Source organism: Pelophylax lessonae (assembly GCF_965119305.1).
Source record: "Pelophylax lessonae genome assembly, chromosome: 7".
In the NCBI taxonomy this organism is placed as follows: Eukaryota; Metazoa; Chordata; class Amphibia; order Anura; family Ranidae; genus Pelophylax; species Pelophylax lessonae.
Window position 1 is genome coordinate 24,368,354 of NC_138774.1, and position 16,694 is coordinate 24,385,047.

Genomic DNA, 16,694 nt, shown 5'->3' on the forward strand with positions numbered 1-16,694 from the left:
CAGGGCATGCACCTAGGGGTCTCCTACACTGGGACTCCTCCAGATTACCAGGGCAAGGCACACACTATTCCAGGACCCTGAACAGTGAGGATAGCGGGGGAGACCCCAGGGGTCTCTGCTGCATTCTCTGCCCTGGGACCCCCACCAGACTCTAGGTCCAGGCGGGGGGAAAGGGAATGGGGGAAGCCCAGCTCAGAGAAGAAATTAAGGATGGGAGGAGGGAACCCGCAGGCAGGTCCGACCGTCCATGGAGGTTACCTGTGTCCAGCCCAAAGAAAACCACCAAAAGGGGAGAGGGGGGTGTGTACTTACCCTTCCATGGTGCGGGTAACACTCCAGACAGAACTCCTCGCCACTGAAGTAGGAGAGCTGTTGGCCAAGGGACCACTGCAACTCATACCCAAGCCTGGTCTTATGCGACCCTGTGCGACGTTTAACCACTTTACCACTGGAGGATTTTGCTGTCTTACGTCTGGGCCACTTTTTGCGATTCGGCACTGTGCGAATTTAACTGACAATTGCGTGTTCGTGCGACGCCGTACCCAAACGAAATTTATGTCCTTTTTTCCCACAAACAGAGCTTTTTTTTGGTGGTATTTGATCACCTGTGTGATTTTTACTTTTTGCGCTATAAAAAAAAAAAAAAGAGTGTAAATTTTGAAAAAAATAATATTTTTCACATTTTTTTTAGATGAAATTCCCCCCAAAAAAATGTAAAAATCAAATTTTTTTAAAATTTTTGGCCAATTTGTTTTCTGCTACCTATGTTTGGTAAAAAAAAAAATCACAATAAGCGTATTTTGATTGGTTTGCGCAAAAGTTATTGCGTTTACTAACTAAGGGAAAGATTTCTGTCATTTTTGGTGTTTTTTTTTAACCCTCCTCTTGTGTTAGGGTCAAAACTGACCTGTTTTCAGGTTTTGAATGTCTATAAGTATCACATAAATTTGTTTATTGCATCAAGATTTTTTTACTTTGTCAGGAACCTCTATTTAAACAATGTAATAGAAAAATAATCCTTTTCACTAAATTATAAAATACTGTGGTGAAAATTAAGACGTTCATGGTGTTAGGGTCAATTCTGACCCAGTTATAATATAGGATTTTAGGACACTAATAAGTGCCAAAACTGAAATCATAAACACTCTCTCTGCTTAGTAACAGTGACAGCCAATCCCCTCTCAACCCTGTGAGCTGTAGTTAGGGAGGGGCCTATCTCTCTTCCTGCTTGTCTGCTTCTCTAAATAAAGTGAAGAAACATAGGACAAATTCATTTCAGAGTTGCTGACTTTATTTTACCATTTTTTAAATTTGACAATGAGAGGTATGCTATCAAAAGAAAGGTCTAAGGGGTCACACCAAAAATATTAAAACCAATCTTTTCAAGGATAAGGAAGCCTAACAAGGTAACCAAGAGGTAAGAAACAAATTTTATGATAAATAATTATTCAGAGGCACCAGCGGCCGTTCCTTCAGAGCGCATGCGCCAGTGACGTCACTGGCTGCATGTAAGGTAAATATCTCCTAAACTGTACATGTTTAGGAGATATTTACAGTACCTATAGATAAGCCTTATCATAGGCTTACCTATAGGTACAACATGCAGAGGAGGGTTTACTTCCTCTTTAGGAGATCCGCCCGCTTGTGTTTATACAGGCGGGCAGATCTCCACACTCGATTCCCCGACGATCGCCGCTACTCCTCCCCTGGCCCGACTCGCGCTGTGACTGAATACAGCGGGAGCGAGCCGCCGCCGAGAAAGGGGAGTGTCTGGCGACGTAGGTCTACGTCGCCAGACGATAACGAACCACTTTGCCACAGTAGAGCTCCAGTGAGCAGACGGCAAGGGGTTAACTTGCGGGCCAGCCTCTGTCCGTGAGGTTATGTCGCGGCCGACCTAGCACGTAGCACAGGTCTGCACGTGCTAACTGGCTTGGCTGGGAGGACCACTGGATCTAGTTTGTCCAGCCCATCTCCCAGCCCAGCAGTTTTTTGTAGATCTCCTGAGAGAAAAAACAAAAAAGATGTAAGGAGAAAATTGCTAAGATGAGAGATCCCAGCCGGGAGCCTAAGTCCTTACTCCTGACTAGACAGATTAAAACTCATTACCTAGAGCAGAGGGGGGGGGGGGGGTTATACCAGCTAAGGACAGCCCATAGGCATAGCCAGGTGTTTTTGTTCTGCCTAGTCCTAATCCTGAAGGAGGCACTATAACCCACTACTTATGATTTATGGAGCACTGTGTCCATTGAACGAAAGAGAAATTAAAATTCTCAGTGCATTCCATGACATTCAAAAATTTGTACAAAAGTTCTCGGCACATTTGATGACATTCAAACATTTTTACAAAAATTCTCAGTAAATTCAATGACATTTAAAAAGAAAAAAAATTACGAAAAATCTCCTTACATTCAATGACATTTAAAAAAAAATAAATTAAAATAATCCCAAAATTCTCAGTACATTCAATGACATTTAAAAAAATGTAAAAGAAAATTCTCAGTACATCCAATGATAATTAAAAAAAATGTATATATGAAAATTCTCAGTACATTCAATGACTTAAAAAAATGTTGTTCAAATGTACTTCAAAATTTAGTTTGCTATTACCTTACAATCTCGCATTGTGTGGACTTTCCCAAAGGAAAAACCACATACACAGGTTGTTTGAGAAAAACAAATTCCATTTTCATTGAAAGTTCTCATTACTGGTTAAAAATTTTCAAACCGAATTCTAAAGTGCATGGCCAGCTTCAGTCTTCATTGAGGAGCTTTCCCCTTATTTCCTGATCCAGTGACCACACAGAAAGTGAGGGGTACTGGCACCCAAAAAAAATTCAGTATTTTCAAACTTTCCCCACTTTATTGAAAGCACAAAGAAAACATTTTTAACTGGAATACATTTCCATCTACAGCTTAATATCGTAGCCTATAAATAGAGCTTATTGTACATTGCCGCAAAGCTTCCGTAAATATAAACCCAAATTAATTAAATTCCCCTAAAACTTTGGACTCCAACATCAAAAGTTATAGGCTGCAATTGTAAAAAAAAAATATTAAGGAAAAAAAAGAAAAAAAAAAAAGAAAGAAAGAAAAAACAACATATACAAAATAACAGGCAATGAGGGTAACAAAATCAGATTAGTGTTTTTTTTTTTTTTTTTTTTTTTTTAACGATTTAGGCAAGTAAATCATTTCATGCATTTAAAGGCAATTATTTCAAATTAGGAGCATTAGAGTCTCTCATAGAGAAAATTGTGATGATGAAAATCCCAAAAGCACCAAGCGTTAAAAGGCAAATGGACAGCGATGATTAGAGTGAGATCCTGGTGTAATAATCATGTTGCAAGCAATAAGCGTTATATCATGCACATGCTATAATATCATTGGTGAAAAACGGTTTAGTGACCAGAACACACAGCATGCATGAGAGGTCAGAGATCCCCTTACCACATCGTCCGCCAAGGTTTTTATTTGAATGTTCTATAGAAAATCAAACAATGAGAATAGAGTAAACACAAAGCAATCAAGAAGGAAATAAAAAAAACCCAAATCACCAGTCCCAGATCAATTGAGTAAGAATAATTATAGAGAGAATATCATAAATCAGGTCTCAGAGAGCAATGCACTGACTATGTTTTTCTTAAATAGAACCAGTCTTGATTGGGCTTTTTCAAATATGTAGATATTAAAGTGGTTGCAAACCTCAGACATGAAAAATTAACAAAGCATATCCCTCATTAGTGTATACTTGTCTCAAGAGCCCTAAGTGTAATTTCTGGCTGCTGCTTCGTTCCTCTGATAGCTGCATGAGTCACTTTTGACAAGTTTTCCTGACAAGAGAAAAAAAGGTGACGGGGGAGGAAGCTCCAGCACACAGCCTGTGATTGACACCCTCAGCTCTGTTCCCTGCTCCTGTATGCTGTTTGAAGGGGGGGGGGGGGTGTCTTCCCTCCAATTAGCTCTGAGAGCTCTCCACAGTGTAATTTACGCTCCCGCCCCCTTTTTGCTGACAACTCAGCCACGCTTTATACATAAATAAATACATACAATAAATAAATACATCTCAGACACGCTTTATACATAAATAAATGCATACAATAAATAAATACATCTGGACTTTGTACGGCTGTAGAGAAGACTGCAGAGAAACAGATACAACTTATGTAGGAGGATTGGTTTCATCTCTGTGTATCACCTGAGGCCAGTCATTTCACTGATATTTCAGTGGTCAATAGATGTCCGTGATCAGTAGACGTTAGACTGCTAAACTACCTGATCATTTCATCTATCTCTGGGTGAGATCCCAGGATCTGCACACCCAGTGTTGTGTCCCACCAATTCCTGACCCAAGTTCTCAGATCTATATATGCTGTATTCATTATGAGGGGGTCCAACCATCCCTGTGCTGAGTTCCTGGATCTGTACACCTGATGTGCCCATTATGAGAGGTTCCCATCATTCCTGTGCTGAGTTCCCTGGTCTGTATCCCTGCTGTGCTCATATGTGAGGTTCCCACCATCCCTGTTCTGAGTTTCCAGGTCTGTACTCCTGCTGTGCTCATATCTGAGGTTTCCACCATCTCTGTTCTGAGTTCCTGGGTCTGTACTCCTGCTGGGCTCATATGTGAGGTTCCCACCATCCCTGTGCTAAGTTCCTGGATCTGTACACCTGCTGTGCCCATTATGAGAGGTTCCCATCATTCCTATGCTAAGTTCCTGGATCTGTACGTCTGCTGTGCCCATTATGAGAGGTCCCCATCATTCCTGTGCTGAGTTCCTAGATCTGTACATCTGATGTGCCCAATATGAGGGGCCCCTGCCATCCCTGTGCTGAGTTTTTGAATCTGTAAACCTGCTGTGTCCTTAATGAGGGGTCCCCACCATCCCTGTGCTGAGTTCCTAGATCTGTACACCTGCTGTGCCCATTATGAGGGGTCCCCACCATCCCTGTGCTGAGTTTTTGGATCTGTACACATGCTGTGCCCATTATGAGAGGCCCCTGCCATCCCTGTGCTGAGTTTTTGGATCTGTAAACCTGCTGTGTCCTTAATGAGGGGTTCCCACCATCCCTGTGCTGAGTTCCTGGATCTGTACACCTACTGTGTCCTTTATGAGGCGCCCCCACCATCCCTGTGCTCAGTTCTCATGTCTATGCACCTTCTTTGTCCATGACAAAAGGCTCCCACCACCCCTGCTGTATTTTTTATTTTAAATCATGGAGAATGTAACAGGAGGAGCTGGAACACAAAAAGGTGGACAGAAACACCCAAAACTTCCAGGTAGACAAAAACAGAGCCAGGAATTACGGCTGGGAGATGTCACTGTTGGAATATCCAAGATTGATAAAAAGTCAGGAGTGACTCTGACTTCCAGGCTCCACCTACAATGAAAATATCCCCTGGCCCATGTCTCTCTACAAGACAGAGAGGATCAAAATGACAGTTGGTGGGACAGGTGTAAATTGTTTTTTGTTGGCTGTTTTTTGTTTAGTTGCTTTAACCGCTTGCCGACAACCGCAAGTATATTTACTGCGGCAGTCAGCCCCTCCTGGGCAAAGTGACGTAGTACTACGTCACTCGCCCTGGAGCCTGTAGGGGCGAGCACGTGCCGCCGGAGGCGTGTTCCCGCCCCCGCTCGTTCACGGCCATCCCCGCGCGAGTGACCGGCGGCTCCGATGTCTGCCGGTCACTCGCGATCTCCCGCAGGAGAGGGAGAAAGGCAGGCGGCTGATGTAAACAAAGCCACCTGTCATTCTCCCTGGTGTAACTGCAGAGATCATACGATCCTGCTATGTAGGATCGTATGTCTCTGTGGTTACATCACAAGCCACGCCCTTTGACAGTTAGAATCACGCCCCTAGGGACACACTTAACCCCTTGATCACTAATAAAGTTAACCCTTTCCCTGCCAGTGTCATTTTTACAGTAACAGTGCATATGTATAGCACTGATTACTGTAGTAATGTCACTGGTACCCCCAACAGTGTCAAAAATTTTAGTCAGGGGTCCGATCTGTCAGCCGCAATGTCGCAGTCCCGCAAAAAAAAAAAAAAAAAAAAAATCGCAGATCGCCGCCATTACTAGTTAAATAAAAAAACAATAAAAATGACATAAATCTTTCCCTTAGTTAGTAAACGCAATAACTTTTGCGCAAACCAATCAAAATATGCTTATTGCAATTTTTTTTTACCAAAAATATGTAGCAGGAAAAAAAATCGGCCTAAAATGTTAAAAAATGCTGATTTTTACATTTTTTTGGGGGAAATTTCAAAAAAATGTGAAAAATATTGTTATTTTTTCAAAATTGACGCTCTTTTTTGTTTATAGCGCAAAAAATAAAAATCGCACAGGTGATCAAATACCACCAAAAGAAAGCTCTGTTTGTGGGGGGAAAAAAAGGACGTCAATTTCATTTGGGTACAGTATCGCATGACCGCACAATTGTCCGTTAAAATCACGCAGTGCAGAATCGCAAAATAGGCCCTGGTCTTTGAGCAGGAAAATCCTCCGGGCCTTAAGTGGTTAAGTGGAATGAAAACTATAGGTCTGTAGTATTTGAAACTGCTATGCACATTCAGGAGTCGGGAGTTAGCAAGCATTATCATCATGAAGACAGTTGACTGAGCAGATTCTGGGGATCTCAACTCTGACTCCCATCTCCAAAATGTAGCCTCAGATAATAAAAGCAGAGATATAAATCTTTTGAAGTCTGTGCAATTATAATCTTTTCATACTGAATAATTCAAGTGTTGCATCAGCTAGGACAATATGGCAACACAGAAATGTCTTGTGTAGGAAATGTTCCATTCTCAGCTGCAGACAAGTCCATGTGCCAGACGGCAGTATCTGAGCATATTCCACTGTAAATATTGGATGTGTAAAAAGCTTGCTCAGGCACAACGAAACAAATTATTTACAAAGTGTCGGATTTCACTGCCTGCTTTACAATATTCAATATGTCAGGAAGTTGGAGTCACCATAAAAAGTTACAAGTTAACGTTACCGAGATGTGTAAAAAGATACTCGTACTGTGCTTGGTGTATAGAAATGCTTTGATTCTCAAAAATTCAGGAGAAAAAACAAAAACAAGGGAGATCTATATACTGTAAGTATAATCATTTATACCAAAGGGTCTACAGCAGCCATTCTCAACAAGGGTTCCATTGAACCAGTGTTCCTTCTCATGCCCCATGAGGCCTCCTCTGTGATCCAGCAATGGTTCTCTTCTGGGTTAAATTATGCCCAACTTTTCTCCACGCACTTCCTGTGAGTCTAGATCAGGCATGTCCAACCTGCGGCCCGAGGGCCGCATGCGGCCCAGAACTGCACCCAATGCGGCCCACTGCCCCCTGACAATTTTTTTTTTTCTGGGGAGGAAGGAAGTTAAGTCGGGGGCAAGGCCACAGCGGCTTCCAACTAACTGTAGGCAGAGGCTGCCACTGCATTGGATGGGCACGCACTGGTGAGGCTGCACTGGATGGGCATGCACTGGCGAGGCTGCATTAGAAGGGCACTGATCAGGCAGCATTAGATGGGCATGCACTGGGGAGGCTGCATTGGATGGGCACTGATCAGGCTGCATAGAATAGGCACTGAACAGGCTGCATTGGATGGGCACGCATTGGATGGGCACTGTTTAGGCTGCATTGGATGGGCACTCACTAGGCTGCAAGTGCTGTGCGATTTCCCGGCTGCTGCGGGAAACTTAGGATGTCTGCAGTCAGTCAGTGACAGAGCCGCTGCTTCCTGTTTAGTTCCGGCTCTGTCACAGACGGAGTGATATGAAATGCACTCATGCCTGTGACAGGAGCCATACAGAAAGAGGCTCTGCTCTCTACTGCAGCCGCTACCTGCAGCAGTACCCGCATGACCAGCATTACCCACCAGCAGTCTGCAAAATAAGTAGAAAATGTATGTGCATTAGCGTGTGTATATTGTTGCAATATGTTTTTTAATAACTAGTTATGTTTTGTAAATAATATGACATGTCCTTGTTCATACATGTACATTTTCTGGCTGCCTAAGTCATATGTGCTAGGGGTGCAACTATCCCCCAGCACAAAACTGTAAATATCCCAGCATGTGCAGTGTTTCTGACTCCAAATCAATGAAGTGATCATGGTGGTTAGAGTGTTCCTTTAATATCTCTCAGAAGAAGTAAACCTCCGTATACTGATTCAATTTCATTGGTCATCCTCTAGTTGTATTAAATTAGTGCGGGGGGGGGGGGGGGGGAGGCGGCGCGGGAAGGGCGCGGTGGCGTTTTATTACTTATATACCTTAACTATAGTACATATTTTATATGCGGCCCGAGAAAATTTCTCTATACTCAATGTGGCCCAGAGAAGTCGAAAGGTTGGACACCCATGGTCTAGGTCTTTCTCAACTGTTTTACCCCAGAAGAACCCTTAAAATAATTTTCTGGTCTCAGGGAACCTTTAATAAAACTACTAATCAGGGGTCAATGACAAAAAAAAGCCTGGTATATTGATGGTTATTAGGCAGATTGCAACCCTTACAGACAGCTAAACAGATATCTGTTGGCTTTGCCAACTGGCATTGGTCCTGAAACTATGCAGGCACCATCAAAAAGCAAGTCAATCAGCCACAAAAAACGAAAGTTGAAAAGGATTAAAAGAGGTGCATGGAAGTCAGCCAGCCCCCAGTCTGATGTACTAACCCTCCAGTCTGCCACCAACCAAGTAGACCGGTCTCATTATATAAATAAAGAACAGGGGTTTTTCTGATAACAGGGATGGAGACGCTGGGCATTACCTGCTGGTGTCTCACTTAAAGTCCATAAAGTATATTGTTTATAGTCAATCAGCTACAGCTCAACCAACCCCCCTCTCCTCTAGAACCCCTAGTAACCTATTGAGGAACCCTAGTTGAGAATAGATGGCCTAGAGAACCAGGGTTCCTCCAGAGATTGTTAGGGGTTCCCAGAGTTGTGGTTGATTAAACTCACATTTAGTAAGGTTTACATGGTTCCAAGACCAAGGCGTCTGAGCAAACCCAGAGACATGGCCACAGTGATTATTTTCAGCTGTCTTGTAAGGGGGGAATTCTGACCACCACTGTAAGAGGGGCATTTTTCCCATTGACACCCAAAAAGTTGATCCTAGGAAGGGTTCTCCGACATCTGAACATTATTTCAAGGGTTCCTCTGGAGAAAAAGTTAGGAAAGGTTGGTCTACAGTTTAACGAAAATCAAAGTAATTCTAGATGGTGTATTCATATCAGACAGGGACAACTGTAGGCCAACCTTTCCCAACTTTTTGTCCAGAAGAACCCTTGAAATAATGTTCAGATGTTGGGGGAACCCTTGCTAGGATCAACTTATTGGGGGGTCAATGGGAAAAAATTCCCCTCTCACAGTGGTGATTACAGCAATTGTATATGAGATATACTGTATTATATATATATATATACACACACACACACAAATAAATATAGCATATACAATTGCTACACAAGCCATGCCATTGGCATTGGTCCTGGAACTATGCAGACATCATCAAAAAGCAAGCCAATCAGCCCCAGTTCAAGGAACCCCTAGTAACCTATTGGGGAACCCTAGTTTAGAATAGATGGTCTAGAGAAGCCATTCTCAACCAGTTTTCCTCCGGTGGTTGCTAGGGGTTCCCTCGAGTTGTGGCTGATTGACCTCCCATTTGATGGTGTCTACGTGGTTCCAGGACCAACACCACTTGGCAAAGCCAGCAGCATGATCACAGTGATTTTTTTTTTTAGCTGTGGTTGATCATAGCCTATATTGTTTATAGTCAATCAGCTACAGCTCAACCCCCCCTAGAACCCCTAGTAACCTATTGAGGAACCCTAGTTGAGAATAGATGGTCTAGAGAACCAGGGTTCCTCCAGAGATTGTTAGGGGTTCCAAGAGTTGTGGTTGATTAAACTCACATTTAGGTGTCCTTTTATGAACGGGTGAATTTTTTTCTCCATTGGCTTCTCTACAGTTCTCCGGGGAAAATGATCACATCTGGCACCCCTTTTATGAATGGGAGAACTTCAGTTCGCCCAGGGTGATCAGAGGAGAACGGTTTTCTCGGAGATCTGTGTAGAAGTCAATGGAGCGTCTGTAATCTCGTGAGACAAAGCGAGATTACAGTAGTATGAAAATCCCTCGCGCTTTAACAAGCAGAGATAAATTATCACTGCTGAGTACACGAGGTTATAAATAATAGTCCCCTTACATAAATATATATATATATATACACTGAATACACACACACATACATTGTATATATATATACACATTAAATATATATCTACATGTATGTGTGTATATATATACATGTATATATATACATAAATATGGCAGGGGGACATGATTACTGTGTAAGGGGGTCTGAACGAGGAAGAAGGAAGTCCATAATCTTCCTTTTTCCCCCTCAGTTTTCCCCCGATTCTGTCTTCACTCCCCACTTCACAAGCTCCAGGCTGGTGAACCCGGGAGTGTGAATTCTGACCCAGATCGCCAGTGAAGTGCGGAGATCGCAGCTTCATAGCCTGGCCATTTCTGTGTCTGTCAATGACAGATTCCCATGTGAAGAGATGATCAGCGGAGAACATGTTCTCCTGCGATCATTTCTGTTTCATAAACTGAGAATGATCGGAAATGAGCTGTGATCAGCAGGATCACTGCTCATCTCCATTTCATAAAAGGACACCTTTGTGAGGTTTACATGGTTCCAAGACCAATGCGTCTAAGCAAACCCAGAGACATGGCCACAGTGATTATTTTCAGCTGTCTGTAAGGGGGGAATTCTGACCACCACTGTAAGAGGGGCATTTTTCCAACTGACCCCCAATGAGTTGATCCTAGCAAAGGTTCCCTCCACATATGAACATTATTTTAAGTGTTCCTCTGGAGAAAAAGGTTAGGAAAGGTTGGTCTACAGTTTGACGAAAATTAAAGTCATTCTAGATGGTGCATTCATATCTGTAAAGTTGCTGGAAGCCCATTAGGTGACTGAGCAACCTTAGTCTTTAAGGGGTAATTCAATGTTTGTGAAAAAAGAAATTTAGCAAATAAAAAAAAATATTGCATATACAATTGCTACAAAACCCATGTAGCAATTTAATGTTAATAACAGTTATCTTTTCTATCTGAAGCAGTAGGTTTCAGTAATGTTTAATGCTATATGGCAATACAGAGGCATACTGTACAACATTGGTTTACAGAACACCCTCCAGAAAATTTAATTTCCTGCTTGTGTGATTGGCTCACTGATTTTCCAAGAAGTCTACAGTAGGCACAAACCAATATTTAGGTGCCCACAGCAATAGGAATTTCAGCTTTGGTCAGATAATCATCTGGGGTTAAATACTTCTAAAGTGATTCAGACCTCGCAGCTTTTCTTATTAAAACATTAAAAAAAACAGATCCTCCCAATTTAGGATCAGTCTGGACATGGTGAGACAAAAAGCTTTTTCAAAGCTAAAATACCTGCAATGTACATTGACCTCATATGGGGATTTTTTTTTTCCTTTTTAAACTTGAGGATAATGTAGGTCTCTGTTCAGAATTGGTGTGTAGTCATGCTTGAGGCCCCATTCACACCAGATGCATTTTCCAATGCATTGCCAACACATAGATAGCTGAGACTAGTTGACACCCCTGCACTGTATTGCAATGTGCTGACAAAAAGATTACTGCAGATTGCATTTTTATGCAACAGACATGAACAGGATGTAATAATCAAAAAGTAAAATATGATGCATTACAACATATGAAAAAATTAATTGCATTTAAAAATTGTATACCAAAACATGTAAATGTGCTCACATTAATACAAGGAAAATGTGGGAGTTGTAGTATGAATAGGTTCTGATGCTAGTCAGGATATTGATAATGATCCTGTGCTTGATGGTAGTTTGATCCCTCTCCAAAACAGAGTGGGAGATTTTGCCCCCACAAAAAAAAAAAAAAAAAAAACTGGGAGGTGATGTCATCAGAGATGCACATGGTTAAAAGGAGATGCACATTTTTATGTCATACAGCCAAAAAAAAAAAAAAAAAAGTAGGAACAATAAAATAAATTAGTGTAAAATACAATAATAATAATAATAATAATATTTATTAATAGTTGTTGTCAATATATTATTTACTGCTACTACTAATGATAATTATCATCAACAATTATTATTATTACTGCAAATTAATATTTTTACTATTACTACTACAAAAATAACAATACTATTATTAATTTCTAGTACTGTAAGGAAAAAAAATTAATAATAGTTATATTTGTTAATATATGTGTTATTATTATTATAATAATAATAATTATTATTATTACTACTACTAATCCAAATAATAATACATTAAATGTAATTTAATCCAAATAATAATACATTATTATATATATATATATATATATATATATACACACACATACATACATATATATATATATATATATATATATATATATATATATATATATATATATATATATATATATATATATATATATATATATATATATATAAAAACTATTATTATTATTACTACTACAGCAATAGTAATTTGTAATAATAATAATAACATTGATAATAATAAAAATATATTAACAGCAAGTATTATTGTTGTTGTTGTTATTATTACAAATGAATATTGTTGTAGTCGTAGTAGTAGTAGTAATAATAATAATAATAATAATAATAATAGTAGTTGTTAATACATTTTGTTACTACTACTACGACTAATAATAAAAATAAATATATTAACAATTATTATTATTATTACTACTACAGCAATATTAATTTGTAATAATAATAATAACAACAACAACAATTGCTGTTAATAATACATGTATTATTATTAAGTATTATTATTATTAGTAGTAGTAGTAATAGTAGTAATAATATTAAATATATTATTAGCAATTATTATTCTCACTATTATTATTATTATTCATTCGAATAATTATGGTCACTCTCTGGATTTTGAGCTAATTAGATAAACAGATAAAATGATCTTGTATTAAAACCTAGATGAATTAATACTACTATGAAAAAAACTATAAACCAGTGATAATTATATCTTGACTTACATGATTATTATGTTTGCTTAATTAGTAAGAGAAAATGTTAGAACATCGTAGTACATGGTTTACGTGACTTGTAGTGTGATCAACTAAAGATGTGATTTATTATACAAAATGATATTTATTAATCTGATGATTCTATAATTACAATTCATGATTACATTTAAGAGATATAAGTTCCCAAATTATTATTTTTTTTCAAAACATGATATGTGAGAAAGTATACCATTAGACAAATTAACCATATTAGGTAGGTTGATTCTAATTATCCACATATCAGACTTACAAGTATAGTTTTGTCTAATATATCATGTATTTATATATTCATAGTATTTATGCATCTAGAATAACAGATCTATTTATCCTTTTAATAATAAAAATATATAATTATTTCAAAATTCTCAGCTATAATTCATGCAGACTTGTGGCATTACCGACAGTGATTACAGTAAAGGCCCTGTCCTGTCTGAAACAACTGCATTTTCTTGTTACCAAAAATAAACATAGATAAAAACGAATTACGCCGGACTCCTCCCAGGCCATGCCCCCAATGTGTTTTGCCCTACCCAAAAAGCTTAGTAATAGAGGTCCCCTATGACTAAGCTTTGTGGTTGGGGGAAATGCATCAGGAGGTAAGGCCTGGGAGGAGTTGGGCTGAAGCCCCTTTCACCACCTTTCATATTTGGGCTGTTTCTTTGGAGTGCCGCGTTTCATCCTCCTCTCCCTATGGATTTTCTAGGTTGGCACCCTAGGCCCATGCCTATGTAGCCCATTGAGTTCACCTATGACTAAGCCATGGGGTTAAGGTGAAATGCATCAGGGGCATGGCCTGGGAGGAGTTGGACCGAACCCACTTTCATCACTTTTCATATTTGGGCTGTTTCTTTGGAGTGCCACGTTTCATCCTCCTCTCCCTATGGATTTTCTAGTTATTCCCCCCTAGACCCATGCCTATGTAGCCCATTAAGGTCCCCTATGACTAAACCATGTGGTTGGGGCAAAATGCATCAGTGGGATGGCTTGGGAGGAGTTGGGCTGAAGCAGTTTTTATATTTGGGCTGTTTCTTTGGAGTGCCGTATTTTATCCTCCTCTCCCTATGGATTTTCTAGCTTGGCACCCTAGGTCCATGCCTATTTAGCTCATCGATGTCCCCTATGACTAAGCCATGTGGTTGGGGCAAAATGCATCAGTGGGATGGCCTGGGAGGAGTTGGGCTGAAGCCACTTTCATATTTGGGCTGTTTCTTTGGAGTGCCGTGCTTCACCCTCCTCTCCCTATAGATTTTCTAGCTTGGCAACCTAGGCCCATGCCTATGTAGCCCATTAAGTTCCTCTATGACTAATCCATGTGGCTGAGGCAAAATGAATGAAAGACATGGCCTGGGAGGAGTTGGACTGAAGCCACTTTAATCCCTTTTCAGATTTGGGCAGTTTCTTTGGAGTGCCTTGTTTCACCCTCCTCTCCCTATAGATTTTCTAGTTTGCCCCCCTAGGCCCATGCCTATGTAGCCCATCGAGGTCCCCTATGACTATGCCATGAGGTTGAGGCAAAATGCATCATGGGCATAGCCTGGGAGGAGTCGGTATGACGCCGTTTTAATATTTGGGCTGTTTCTTTGGAGTGCGGTGTTTCATCCTCCTCTCCCTATGGATTTTCTAGCTTGGCACCCTAGACCCATGCCTATGTAGCGCATAGAGGTCCCCTATGACTAAGCCCTATGGATAGGGCAAAATGCATCAGAGGCATGGCCTGGGAGGAGTCCGGCTCAACCGGCTTTCATCTCTTTTTGAGCTGATTCTCTGGAGTGTAGCGTTTCATCCTCCTCCTCTAATGGATTTTCCGGCTTGGCACCCTAGGACTATGTGTATGTAGCAGGCAGTACATACAAAAAATGGGTCATATTTTATTTAATCAAACTACCATAGCACTGAGCAATACACAGGAAGGGATTTATTTGGATTACAGGTTATAACAAGAGCCATAATTAAAAAAAAAATTATTAAGTGAAATTGGGATCGGAGTCAGCCCACAGGTGGCATCCCCGTCTGAAGCGAAAATGGTAATGTATTATGCGGACATGATTAGATAATGCGATACTACTTACAATTAATTTAAATTAGACTCCCCTAAATCATGTTCATCAAGTCGAATAGTCATATTACTTAAAAGATACAAACGTAATTTGATAAGTGGCGAGAGCCGAGCCCGTTTCCACAATGGGCGTTAATTGACTCTCTTTCTTAATTATGTCACCATAAATTAAATTTTGCAATTTCACAGAACATTAAATTATATTTTAATAATACAGAACTATATTAGAAAAAAAAAAACTTTGTTCAATTATCATTAAAGTGGAAGATTAAAGCTTGTATACAGAGTGATGCGCTCCTCTGAAATGATCCACATTTTTTATTTATTTTTTTTCTGCCTTTAATTCCCCAGAAGTCATCATTTTATTTAAATCAGCAGTTTTCTTTCCAAGTCCGATTTTTTTTTTTTTGATTATTAAAAGTGCTGCATTTCCTCTGATAAAACAGCTTTATTTATGCAAACATCTATACTTTTAAAATGTAGCGTGTGCCCTGTACATCAAAGGAGTGCTCCTTCATTCGCCCATGTTACTGTTGGCACAGAGCCACTTACATGATGTACTTTCCCGGAGGTACTCCTCCTTATGTTCCCCTTTAACACAATAACTCATAGCGACGTAAAGCAAAAACTACAGCCATAAAAAAACGAGATAGAAATGTATAGCCCTTTAAATACTTCCAGTCCGGGTCTTTTTTTGTAAAATATAAAAGAGGAAGTTACGCCAAGTAAATGGATACCAAACATGTCACACTTTAACGGCTTCCAGACCCCCTATCGCAGTATAACCCTCCTGCGCGAATTGATGTAGGTATACGTCGGTCACGCGCCTGCAGCTAGGGGGCGAGCTCGCGCCGCCGGCGGAACGCTCCCGCCCCCACTCGTCTGCGGGGACCCCGATGCATGGGGCAGGCGGCTCCGATTGCCGTCTGACACCTGCGATCGTTCCTTGCTGAGAGAGAAGGACGGACAGCTGTTGTAAACCCAGCTGACCATTCTTCTCCCTGGAATGATCACAGAGCGCCTGTGATCCTTCTATATAGGATCACAGGTCTCTGATCATTTCACAAGCCCCGCCCCCATACAGTTAGAGACACGCCCCTAGGTACACGTTTAACCCCTTTATCACTTACTGCGTTAACCCCTTCCCTGCCAGTGACATTATTACAGTAACAGTGCATATTTTTAGCACTGATTACTGTAATAATGTCACTGGTCTCCCCAAAAGTGTCAGTTAGGGGTCTGATCTGTCTGCCGCAATGTCGCAGTCCCGCAAAAAAAAAAAGGAAAAAAAAAAATCGCAGATCGCCGCCATTACTAGTAAAAAAAAAACAAAAACAATGAAAATTACATAAATTTTTTCTGTAGTTAGTAGACGCGATAACTTTTATGCAAACCAATCAAAATACACTTATTGCGATTTTTTTTACCAAAATTATGTAGCAGAAAACAAATTGGCCTAAAATGTTAAAAAAATTAGATTTTTACATTTTTTTTGGTAATGTTATATAGCAGAATGTGAAAAATA

The 16,694-nt window shown here is 40.2% G+C and overlaps 1 protein-coding gene across 1 annotated transcript in view; it reads right to left on the reverse strand.

Moving 5' to 3' along the window:
* DIAPH2 (diaphanous related formin 2) overlaps positions 1-16,694 on the reverse strand; it is a 1,824,032-nt gene that overhangs the window by 1,654,564 nt on the left and 152,774 nt on the right. The window contains exon 2 of the mRNA XM_082263377.1: positions 3,451-3,483. Within this exon, the coding sequence (XP_082119503.1) occupies positions 3,451-3,483 (33 nt within the window). The remainder of the gene's footprint in view (positions 1-3,450; positions 3,484-16,694) is intronic.